Here is a 13,019-nt window from a genome sequence, read left to right on the forward strand (position 1 = left end):
ACAAAATACCAAACATAAAAGTACACTACAAAAAAGCTGTTTCTTTGCATTAGGAGAGGTAAGAGACCCCTAGTTGACCTCAGCTGGGGATGTGCTCAGACAGCACAGATGTTTTGCTATTTTGTACACATAGAGGAATAACCACAAATGTGCATCAAGTATTGAATTGGCGTTTGCAAATAAATTCTGAGTAGGAGCATTTGCATATGCAGAATCCACAAATAATGAGGACTGACTATATTTACAAACTATGTCTCAGATAAGACTGTAACATCAGACTATACAAAGCATCTCTAGAACTCAACAACAAAAAAATAACCCAATTAAAAACTAGGCAAAGGACCTGAATAGACAATAACCAAAAAAGGTATACAAATGGTCATCACCATATGAAAAGATGATGTCATTAAGAAAATGCCAATCAAAACCACAATGATACACTTGACATCCAAGATGGCTATCGTTTTGTTCACTACTTTATGTTGATTATACAATACTCTTAATGACTGAAAGTAAAGGCTATGGGAAAGAATGTTAAAAAAAAATAGAACCCTTTTACGTTGCTGATGATATGAGATGCATAAGAGTCTATGGGAAGCATTTTGGCACTGTAAATGAGTTGCGATTTCTCAGCAAGTTAATCAGTTATACCACCAGGCATGGTGGCACACTCCTGTAACCCCAGCACTCAGAATGAGGAAATAATATGATTGTGGGTTCAAAGCAAGTCTGAGTAATGCACTGAGTTGGATTACCAATCTGGGATGAACTTAAAATTTTATCTTAAAAAATATTAAACATAGAATTCATCATATAAATAAGAGTACTACTCCAAGATGTTTATCTTAAGAAGTTAAAATAGGGACTCAAAAGGAGACTTACAGGCCAGAGTTCAAGTTCACTGCAACATTAATCACAATTACCTGAAGCTGGAAACATCCCAAGTGTCCATCAACCGATAAGGGGATAGTCAAAACTTAGTACACAGTGAACTATGACTCAGGCATTAAAGGGGACAGTATGATATATGTTGCAGCATGGACGACTTGGAAAACATTATGCTAAGTGAAAAGACACAGAAGGAAAGCCTGTGCTTCCACTCACTTATATCAAGAGTAGGCAAATTCATAGACCAGGAAGTAGATCAGAGGTTACCAGGAGCTAGGGATGTGGAGTTATTGCTTAATGGTCACAAATTTCTGTATGGGGTGATGAAAAAGTTTTGGAGATTACAGTGATGGTTGTGTAACACTGTGAATATAATTTAGTGCCATTAAATTGTACACTTAAAATTATAACAGCAACTTCTATCCATATTTTACCACTTTTTTTGATAAATCTGGCTCAATAGAAAAAAAATCACTCAAAAGTGCTCATTATTGCTAACTTTTATTTTGTGTTCAAAGACATAGTCAACCAGAAAGAAAAGCTCTTTTGCACTGTCAAATAAATTTATTGAAAAGCTAGCAAACATCAGAGCAGATTTTCATCCAGCCTACCAGAGAGATGGGAAAATCACGAAGTTATTTGCAGCTATACAAACTTAGCATAGCACAAAGGAAACGTAATGTAAATATATTCAAATCCTTCATTTCCAATCCTTGACATTTCAAGGGTTGGATCTTGAAAACATTAAAATTACTGTCAAATAAAACTCAGACCACATTAGCAATGGTTTTTAAAAGGGAACAATTTAATCATTATAATACAGAGTACTTTAAGAAGTTTTTAAATGTGTAAAAGAAAAACAGCTTAGTGCATTCAATTGTTACAGTCTTTACATCACTTCTTTTTTAAAAAAAAGTTAACAGTAGTATGAAAAAAGCCACCCACAAAGCCAGCTGTCTGAGTGAAGAGGGGACCAGCAAATTGCAGCATTTGGGAATTGCTAATAAAGCTATAGTTAAAAAATAAAAAGTTTATAAAAATGAAAGCAGCATGCATATTCAAGGCTTTTTCATAACATTTCTTATTAGCTGACAAACATTTAACCAAGAGCTTAGTATTTATTATTCATTAAGTTAGAAAAAACATGAACTGGCCAAACCCACTATGTGTGATCATCCAAAAAGAAATTTTTAAGTTCAAATCTAATAAAACTGAAAATTTGTTCTGTGAGGAAAGCACAGTTTGAAAAGTGGTCCTATGATCACAACAGAAAGGGTCCTTCTCAACAGGAACGTCAGCACCAGTCTAGTTACAAGTCAGTAGGAACTCTGTCTTCTGCTGCAGCAGAGTTACCATTAACAAGCCCTGATTCTTACACAAAAAGCATATTTTCAACTTGTTGGGTTCCAATTTTTTTCTCTGTTCATTGAAATTGTTACACAGGTAGAAATTCATGAAAAGATTACTCCTGCAAAATCTGACCTGAGCCTGTCTGGTGCCCATGAGAACACACCATACGTATTTTACTGTGGACTCCATTTTACATGTTTGGAACAGTATTTAGTTTCTCTCTACTAAGTTCTTTTTCCCTTTGCGGTAGTGTCTTCAGTTTAGTCAAAAGCAAATCGGATTCTAACAGAGAGTCACACAGTGCTGCAAGTGGGAACAGTGTGTAACGAGTGCTCAGTGGAGGGTCTGGTCTGGAAGGCCAGCAAGTCGCAGTTCTCCCTGTCCTAACACAGCAGGCAGGCATACTGCAAACCGTGTAAGCCCATGCACAACTTTTAATTTTTGTGTAGGACCTGATAAATAAGACACAGAAGTAAAGTAGGGTTTGGTTCTCCTCTCCCATTTCTAATAACTTTTACTCTGTTAAAATGTTTGGTCACTCAAAGCTGTAAGCTTAATCACGTCGAAGAATACAGGTAATACAGCCCAACTTACACAGCTGTAAGCTGGACTAGATGTGAGGACAAGCTCTAGTGGTCATTAACCCCTTAGAAAATCAAAGGTTCACAAGGTTTCCATCCTGGCAGAATAAAAATGTACTGTATTAAAATTTCACTTTTTACAGGTTTGTTTTAATTAGCGCTCTATTTACATTGCAGAACTTTCCCCAACTGCAGCAGTTTGACTTTGGCACAACATCAAGTTCCATTTCTTTTGGACATTGGATCTGTTTTGAGAATATGCATGCCCCAAAGCATTTTCAGTGTCCTCAGGATTGGTTGGCCCATTCACAGTAATGCAGACATCTTGAGTTGAAGAACTTATTCTCCTCCAGAATTTTAAGTAGCTATAAAAGAAAAACAAATAAGCAAAACCCTGAAACTTTAAAGACAACCATATTTTAATTTTTGCTTTTAGAATAGAAATAATAACCAGCTATTCACAAATGCATTCTGCATTCTCTTTAACAGTGAGATCACTTATCACACACAGCTCACGTGCAGTTTGTGTAAACCATGTGTAAGTTCCTCAAGCGCCACATCTGCTTTAGACATACACTTTCTGTAATCATTTATGAAATTATTAGTAGGAAGATATTTCACTGTCAGTAAATGTAACATGAAATCTAAATCTAACAGGCTGTAGTATTTCTGCCTGTACACAAGGCTAACCTGTACAAAAGTTATATTTACTTTGTGTTCTACAGTATCTTTTTTATCATATTCCTTTGTATATTCATCAAAGCTTATATTAAGCAATGATTTCTGGGTTGTAAAAGAGGAATTACTTTTGCATCTGTATTTTGTGGCTTTGACTAGTTACAATATTTTGGGAAAGTTTGGGTCAGTATTTTTGTAAGCTAAATCATATTTAAATAAAACTTTTAAGAGGAAACCTATACCAAATAATTTGTGAGAATTATTTTGTTAAATGAATTATAACATGCTAATTGATGTGTTTTATAATTTTACATTTCCAGGTATTCCTTAAATTGTATATATGAGCTATATGCTGTGTTCATGGGAGGGCACGTGCCTCGTGCGCATGTGCCAACCATTGATCGGTGGTCTTCAGCTGCTTTTTGCCTTCGCTTCAGAGACAAGCCAGCAAAGCTCTGATGTGGCTACACTGGCTGGCCAGTGAGCCCCAGGTGTACATCTTTCTCCACCATCTCTCCTCAGTGCTGGGGTTACTAGTACTATGCTCGCAGAACATGTGCTGGGGTCTGAGCTCAGGCAAATGCTGTATCTACTGAACTACTTTCCCAGCCCTGGCTTCTTGGTGTTTTAAAAGCAAAGGACACATACTGTATATACAGTATAAACTCTTAAAACAAGACTTACATGAATTTTATGACCATAATCAGTATGTTTAACCATGTTATTATATAAGTGAAAGTCAGATCCAAGTAAACAGTATGGAAAATTTCACCTATTCTTAGACAATTATAACTCCCCAGAAAATGACTGCAAAGGCTGCAACAATTCACTGCAGCAACAAATTTGTTGATGTAATCTTGGCAGAAGACATGTTCTTATGTTTAGCAATTTAAAAAAAAAAAAAGCCTGCTACAGATATTTTATGCATCTGGGTCAGAACAAAGCCTGTAGTGAAGTCTCTGACATGAGGAAGTGGAGGGCTTGATTTCAGGATAATGGCACAAAACTCTTGAGCTTCTTAAAATGATGACATGATTTTCTCTAGCCTGCAATGTGACTTGATGTAAATAAGTGTTGCTTTAGTCCATCTGATTTCTGTCTTAGGGATGTTGGTGAGAAGAAACTGTTAATAAATGAGACTAGCGTGTAGCCTCTATTAAGGTCTCTATAAATAATTGCTAAAATAAACAAGCCAGGAAGATGCCTCCCGAGGATTAAAAAATACTGTGTAGCATAAAAGAGCATGCATGGGGGTTAGAGAGGAAAGAAGTCAAGGAAATAAGTACCTATGCTCATATACAAAATAATAATAAGAGTCTAAACCCTTCCCTCACTCAGTGATTGAAAACACACAGTGATTGCTGACTAGATGTTATTTGAGCTACAGAGAGACAAACACAGGCATTTCATGACAACTAAACTGTTTTTCAAAACAGTGTGTTTTTATTCTGGAATATTCCCAAAACAAAGAACAGAAAAGAATAAAGCCATGTTCCTGAATTCCAAAAGAATTAAGAATTGAAGTACTGGGCTGAGAATGTAGCTTAATGCTAGAGTGAGTGCTTGCCTGGCATAAACAGCCCCTAGCTCACTCCCCAGAATTCAAACTCACATGCAAAGAACTGAAGGCCTAACTTCAGATAACTATCTGCAACTACAGTAAATTTTTAATTTAATCTACAATCTATTAAGGAACATGCCAAAACCTTTAGTTAAACTGTATTCATTTGCACTATGGAGATTTCATATTGTTTTAAGAGAGGATCTTGCTGTGTAGTCCAGGCTAGCCTCAAACTTGAACTCCTGCCTCAGTTTTTTGATGTTAGGATTATGGGAATAAGAAACCACAACCAGCAGGAATTTTTTTTAACCAAACATAGTACTTATACTAAAGGAAGTTTATCTTATCCCAAAGAGCAAAAGATATTTTATGTGACTGAGTTAATTTATATCAAATATGAAATCTGTTATCTGCCTTTTGATTTTGACAAAAAAAAATTGTAGTTACTCAAAACAGCTGCCACTTAAGCACCGGTGACAAAGAAACAGGCCTTTGTCCTTTAACAGAACATGATATTGAGTGTGCAGTGCATCTTAACCTCTAACAAAAGCCTGATGACGTGGGGAGACAGCAATGGAGGAAAAAGCATCTGCTTTTATTTCAATTTCCTCAAACCCACCGGTCCTCATGTCTCTCCCTTCAGTACACTGGCCCTTATTTTTAGTTTTGTTTTTTTGAATTGTTTCCTTACATAGACAAAATATGAAGCATTGGTAGAGAGGTTTTGAGAAATACCTTTTAGTTACCTTTCTTATTTGTTTTCTTTCCCCTTCTTCCTTTTCTTTGAAACAAACTAGACTTTTTATATGGAAAACAAATAATTAAAGGCGCATCAGGACAGCGAGCTCTGTGGAATGGCCAAGCTGCACAGCATAAGAATATGTGTCGTGACTTCTGTATTTCCTCTTATTAGGAAAAAAGTTTTTTAAAAAAATTAGTAAAAGTAAAGATAAGGGCTAGAGAGATGGCTCAAGTCACTAAAGTGCTTGCATAAAAACATGCAAACCTGAGGTCAGATCCAAGACCCCTCCTAAGAGCCAGGCACAGCAGTGCACACTGAGACAGGTGGGTTCCTTGGAGCTTCTGGAGTTCCCTGGACACCTAGCATTGCTAAATCAGTAAGCTCCAGATTCAGAGAGATGCTGTCTCAAAAAATATGGCAGAGAGCAATAGAGGAAGACAGTATCAGCCTCTGGTCTACACACGCGCACACACACACACACACACACACACACACACACACACACGCCTGCACGCTCGCACAAAATAATGTGAAGACAAGTGAACCAATAAGATGGCTGTTAAAACATGTATATGATGAATACGAAAGCTAAACACTTACATTTCAGTCATCTGATTTAGAAAGCTTCCGCTTCACATGTCGTGGGGGTTCCCAAGTGTCACTATCGTCTGTTTCTTCTTCATCTTCTTCCTGATCCTCAACAACTTCCTCTTCCTCTTCATTTTCCTCAAATAATTCTATACCTAGCTCAGATCTTCTCTGTCTTTCTGCAAACCACTCTCTGACCTGCTCATAACCCATGTGTGATCTGTTGACAAGTTCATCAAGGTCTTGCTCATTAAGAAATTTGTGCTTCAGGTAATAATCCTTAAGTATTGCTGTTCCAGTTTTAAACTTTATAAGTGATGGTACCCTGTCCCAGGTGTTCATTCTTTTTCCTCCTCTGGGCCGCCCACGTGGTCTGCCTCTGCCCCGTCCTTTGGGTCTACCTCTCCCTCTTTTCCTAAGGGAAGACAGACCGTTCAAACTACTTGAATTGGAGCTTTGATAGTAGTAGTACCATTTCAAGTTCCCATTCTTCCAAGCATACCGGGTATCCCCAAACCAACTGACTATGTCTGTTCTGGCAAGGCCACTTTCTTCAGCCAGCTTGTCATACTCCTCTGCTGATGGCCACTGTGTTCTGACAAATGCACTCTTAAGCATGTGCAGCTGCTCTGGTGTTTTCTTACATATCTTGCCTGTCCCTCCTGACTTAGGTGCAACTGTTTCATCTCCAGGAGAATTTTCTCCAGGCTCTTCTTTGGAACTACCTACATTACTTTCATCTACTTCTATTTTCTCATCCTTTAAAGCTTTTGTTTTATTTTTCTCTGTAAACCAAGCATCAATTTCTCTTCTAGTAAGTTTGGTTTGCGCTCTTAACCTATTTAATTCTTCATCAGTAAGTACAGAACTGTTGAGAAAACTTGCCTGAAGGGCACGAAGTTGCTCTGCAGTTTTCTCTTTAAACTTCTGGGGAGCAAAGTCAGGAAAGGGATTCCAGGACTGTTTCTGCTGTGAGGCAGCTGCAGCTGGTGCTTCTGGGGTTTCATCACTGGAGTCTATGATGATAGTGGCAGAGGAGTCATTATTGAGATGTAAGCACTGGTTACTCTTTGAATTTCTCTGGTTGTACCTTGTATCACTAAACCATTTTTTAATCTCGCCTTTGGTAAGGCCTGTTATTTTCATAAGTCTGATGATCTCTGAGTCGTGGGGAAACTGATTTTTAAGGTAGCTAACTTTCAGTTCTGCCAGCTGTTCTTTAGTCTTTTTGGCCCGGATACCAAATGAATCTGAGTTCACTAGTGCAGCTTCAGGCCTGACACTTGGCGATGATGGAACTGCTGCTGTGGCTGGTTTTGTTTCTGTAGCAGGCTGAGCAGCAGGCACTTGACTCTTTTGTACATTTGTTTGATTTGGAACCCCTGCCACTGTCAGGGCAATGGGTGCCGTTACTGGCAAGGTGTTTGTTCCAGCTACTTGAGTAAGGACCAGACCCGGCTGACCAACTATTTGGCATGTCTGTAAAATAGATGGTAACCCATTACTCCCTGTAGAAATGTGTGTCGGAATAACAGTTATGGTCTGAGGTACAGTATGTACTGTTCCATTGAACTGCTTTCTTCTTGCCTCCTCAACTTCTTCAGGAGTCCAACTAACACCATGCTTTAAACGTTGGGCTGAAAACCAGATCTTGATCTGTTCCTCTGTATATTTTGCTTGAGCAGAAAGAACTGTAATTTCTGACATTGTAGGATAAGGGAATTTGTTGTAGGTATTAAGTAGAAGAGGATTGTTATCCAGTGCAGCATTGTAGGTAGGAATGCTATTAACAGGGATTAAGACTTTAGGGACCAAGTTTGAGTTCTGTTGAGCAGACACTGCAGTTATCACCTGTGCTAACCCAGGAAGAACAGCTGTGGGGGTCACCACTGTGCCGGCAGGACTGGGATGCACTCTGTTGACAGTGGAAGTACTTGTATTGGATTCTGAAACTGAAGAACTCGCACTTTCTGCATTTTCTTCCCGGTTTGCGTTTACTCCATTCTCTTTCTCTTCAGAAGTGCCCTCAGCTGAGTTATGGTGGACTGTAATCCGTTTGTTTTCTACCTTATTTTTCATCATTTTCATGATGGGAGTTTTACTAATGGAGATTCCCGAAGAAGAAACATCTATGGATTCTCCTTGTTCTGTATTCTCCTCTTTAACAAAACTGCCATCAAAAGTCAGATCATTTATTGTCTGTTCAAAGATTGTCTGGTTATTCCGCTTCACCATAGTCAGCTTGAAATTTTCTTCTCCTGGGTGGTATTTCAGATTATGCTCAGAAAGTGCATCATACCTTTTGGTAAGAAAATTGCATTCAACACAAACATAGGATGAATTCAGCACAACATTGGGATGTTCTGAATCTACATGGAAAGTAAACATATTTAGATCTGGAGTTTGAAAAGTACAGTATTTACATTCATAGCCCCCTTCTACTTTCTTATTTTGCTGATTGTCAGAATCCACAGATTCGTGAACTTCTTCATCGCTGGAGACGCTCTCTGCTCTAGCATTCTCTACGGGTGTAAGGACAGGAGGGCCTTCATCCAAATCTGATATCAGCTCAAGATCTGGATCCTGCTCACTGGCAAGGACCATGCAAGGTGTCGTTGATTTTCGTCTGCTTGCCATTTTGATTTTAGGGGCTGGGGAATCTCAGTGGTGATTTAAAAGCACTGAGGCTTAAAACTGTTTGGAATCCTTCATTTGAAAACAGTGGCTTCGGGCTCTTCAAGTCCACTTTTGTGCTCAACAAGTCTCATTAGTAGCATTTCCATGGTACACTCAAGTAAAAAGCTTAGTTGGCAGATAAAACACTGTTGAACTGCTGACATGTATGAAGCACAACTCCAATCACCTACATTGGAATAAATTTAAAACGTATGACTATGATTTTTAATCAAATTATGTTATTATATTTTACTTATGTTAAGCTATAGCATAGGTCAGTTATACAGATATACACTCTGAATCAGGAACTCTTATTCTAAATAGATTTCTATCTCTAAGTCAACACACTGAAGACCATATGATACTTAGGAGTCATTCCCACATGTGTTTATTTAGATCTTTTAGTTAGCTAGATAATAGAAAGGAGCATGCTATGACAAGCACACCTTTACCAGTCTAAAGTAATAACAATTTGTTAACAAGGAAGGAACTGTAAATGCAGTCACAGTGACATGTATATGAAGGTCAACACATGAGCTAGGTCTTCCTCCTTCTCTGTTGTCTGGGCTCAAATGCTGAAAGAACAGAGTTGAAGCTCGTTAAGGCATATGCAGTTCCCTTCACTCTCTGACACCAATCTCACTTTTCTACTTCTTGACATCTTCCTCCTCCTCCTCTTTCCTATATCCTGCCATTGCAGGGATACTTGATTATACATATACATATAAAGTTTAACTCAGGCTGTTCTTGATTCCAGATCATTTGTACAGTTAATACAGTATTTTTCTTCATTATAAGTCACCTCTCGCCAGGCAGTGGTGGCACACACCTGTAATCCCAGCACTTGGGAGGCAGAGGCAGGCGGATTTCTGAGTTCGAGGCCAGCCTGGTCTATAGAGTGAGTTCCAGGACAGCCAGGGCTATACAGAGAAATCCTGTCTCGAAAAAACACCAAATCCAAAAACAAACAAACAAACAAACAAAAAAGTCACCTCTCCTATTGATTTTCTAATCTAGTGCTAACCATATTGTAGCAGACAACTCCTAACATTTCTGTTCCTGATCCCTACATACACCTGCATACCTGTGGTCTCTTTATTAAAGGTACTGTTGTCCTGTTTGCCTCCCAAGTCCCTTCCAGTGACAACTTTATTATGATAAAGCAGTCTCCAAACCTCTTGACAAAGCAAAGGACCTCAGGACACGTAGTCTAACACTTTCCCAGCTGAGCTTCTCTGCTGACCTCTTATTCATGTTTGATTGGAATCAAGAAGTCAGTGCTGAAGCAGGCAGTCTCTAGCTGTCAATTAACCTGAGTGGGCAGGAACAGGGAACTAGTTCCACCAAACCCAACTGGGTAAGAACAGATCGCTACAGTCAACAATAGCTGCACTCACAATACTGATACTGAGACATCTACATATATACACTTGAAAGTCACTGAATTTTACACTTGAAATGGGTGGATCTTATGGTGTGTGAATTATAGATCAATAAACTTTAAAACTACATTCTAATAATTTTGCAGTCAAAATATTTAAAGTAAAATCTCAAGGCTAAGTCAAAGTTTGTATATTTGTAAAGTCTAAACCAAATTCAAATAAATACAATTAGTGATTACCCTTACTTGTCACCATAATTTCAAGTGATTTTTCTATACTAGCATCATCTCTGTCATAGTAAAGGAAAAGACGTCCACATCAAGGACTTTCTACGAAGGAGAAATGGCTAGAGAGATGGCTCAGTGAGTAAGAGCACTGACTGCTCTTCCAGAAGACCCAGGTTCAGTTCCCAGTATCCACAGGGTAGCTCACAACCATCTGTAACTTCAGTTCCAGAAGACCACAGTTCCAGAACTTCAGTTCTGGTATCTGTGAGCATGGTATACATGTAGTGCACAGATAGACATGCAGGCAAAACACCTGTACATATAAAATATGAATAAACAAATCTGAAGAAAATAAAATCATACTTGCAAGATATTGTACAGATTTATAAGTCATTATGTTAAATAATGTGAAATAAGCCAGAGTTACAAATACTGCATATGTTCTCATATATATATATATATATATATATATATATGACTTAAATATAAATTAAGGATTTAAATAAGTGTGTGTGTGTGTATGTGTGTGTGTGTGTGTCACCTACACCACATAAATATATAGGGTAGGGATTTTAGTGTGTCATGAAAATGTAACGGTGACCCTGAGTAGGAGGAGAAAGGGTGGTAGAATCTATGTACAGGAAAGCATAGGTATCTGGAGTCCAAGAGCAGGGAGAGCTGGAGGAAGCACAGTGAGAGGGAGGTATGAATAGGAATAAAGTATAATGACATGTGCTGTGAAAGTACCATTTTAAAATATATTTTTATTTGTGATATTAAAGAAACCTCTGAAATTCAAAACTATTTAGTTGTTGTAAACTAGTATCTTCTAATCAAATAGGAATCACTAGTATTTTCAAACTGTCAATCATGCAGCTATTTGATAGCTGATTATCATTAAAAACAGGGACTCTCAGAGTTCAGAGGTAGCAATAGGACTTTGAATTCAATCTCCAGCACCATAAAAAAAAGAGAAGCAACAGCAAAGAATCCCCCAACTAAGTGGAAGGGCAATGCATGGAAGGGTATTGCTGACGGCTAACTAAGAAAGTAAGCTATCTTAGGACTTTATTCTCCTGCATCTGAAAAAGGCTATCTTGAACCAGGATATACTAACAGCTAGAAATCAAAAACAGAGAGGTTCATTTTCTGAAACTACCTGAAAGTAGTAGGTTTCAAAATTGATGTTTTAAGAAAGGGAGCCCTTTCTTCAAACAAAATTATTCTGAAAAGCCAAAATGTAAGTCAAATTATGTTTATGAATGTATGCTACTAAAGATGATCATATTAAGAGAAAAAACAACCTCAGAAAAGCAATACCCCATGTTTTAGCTCTTGTGGCTGTATATGTGTATGCAGACACATAAAAGCATATGTTTATATAGGACATGGAATAGAAGCCAAGCCAACTGGGAGAACGAATGAGAAGAACAGCAGGTGGCAGGGAGAGAGAACTGGAGGGTGAATGTGCTCAACTACTTAACGTGAGAATATGAAAGCATCTTTATGAAGCCCACGCCATTACAATGACTATGTGAGGATCAAAGACATTTTTAAAAGGAGAGAAAAAGAGAGTATCTAGAGGACTGAAGGAGATAAAGGCTGAACCACATCCTGACAAGAGTTCTGGATCCCGGGACCCTACCTCTACCTCTAGGGGTTCTAAGAGGTGTTTAAAAAAAAACAAACAAAAAACTGTGTCTTGCAAACTTAAAACACTTTCAAAACAATGAATTAATTTTATCCAAACCATCTCACTATGCCCCAGCTGTACCGCATTATCTGAAACCAATCTAGAGTAGATTCAGTGTGACTTTCCATGCTAACACGAGAAGCCTGAAAGTTTGGGGGCCGCCTGAGCAAGTCGCAGTATGGGAAGGGAGAGGCAGAGCCCAGGAAATCAGGGTGGAGCAAGCAGCAGTCAGTCTAGAGCTGCAGAAGAGGGACTGAGTAGCCCCGGCCCCTTCCTTTATCTTTCTGCCTCTTCAGAAAAAGATTAAACATTTTGTGTTAACTTTTTATTTTTTTCAATTGTATATAGCATATAAATAAAGACAGGACATCAAATTATTACTTTTACTTCTTTTCCTATCTGCTCACTAATTCAAATTGGTAAGTAAAAATTTAGGCAGATCTAACAAATTTGCCTTTATTTTTCCATTTAGTGTGCCCTTGTGGACATCAGAAGGTAGTCTTCAGGAGTTGATTCTCTCCTTCCATGTAAGACACAGGGACCAAAGGCAGATCATCGGGCTTGACAGCAAGTGCCTTAATCCACTGACTCATATTGCTAGCCCTAGTTCTAAACAAAATTTATAAGCTTAAATATGTTTGTTTATTATAGTC

The 13,019-nt window shown here is 38.2% G+C and overlaps 1 protein-coding gene across 3 annotated transcripts in view; it reads right to left on the reverse strand.

The window, feature by feature from the left end:
• Positions 1 to 1,672: 1,672 nt before the first annotated feature.
• Positions 1,673 to 13,019, reverse strand: part of Zhx1 (zinc fingers and homeoboxes 1) — a 30,755-nt gene continuing 19,408 nt past the window's right edge. For all 3 annotated transcript variants that reach the window (XM_052160932.1, XM_052160933.1, XM_052160934.1), the window contains 2 exons: positions 6,401 to 9,251; positions 1,673 to 3,184 (listed from right to left, as the gene is read on the reverse strand). In XM_052160932.1, the coding sequence (XP_052016892.1) occupies positions 6,404 to 9,025 (2,622 nt within the window). In that variant the 5' untranslated portion in view covers positions 9,026 to 9,251 and the 3' untranslated portion in view covers positions 1,673 to 3,184; positions 6,401 to 6,403. The remainder of the gene's footprint in view (positions 3,185 to 6,400; positions 9,252 to 13,019) is intronic.

This window comes from Apodemus sylvaticus, chromosome 17 (assembly GCF_947179515.1).
Source record: "Apodemus sylvaticus chromosome 17, mApoSyl1.1, whole genome shotgun sequence".
Taxonomy (NCBI): Eukaryota; Metazoa; Chordata; class Mammalia; order Rodentia; family Muridae; genus Apodemus; species Apodemus sylvaticus.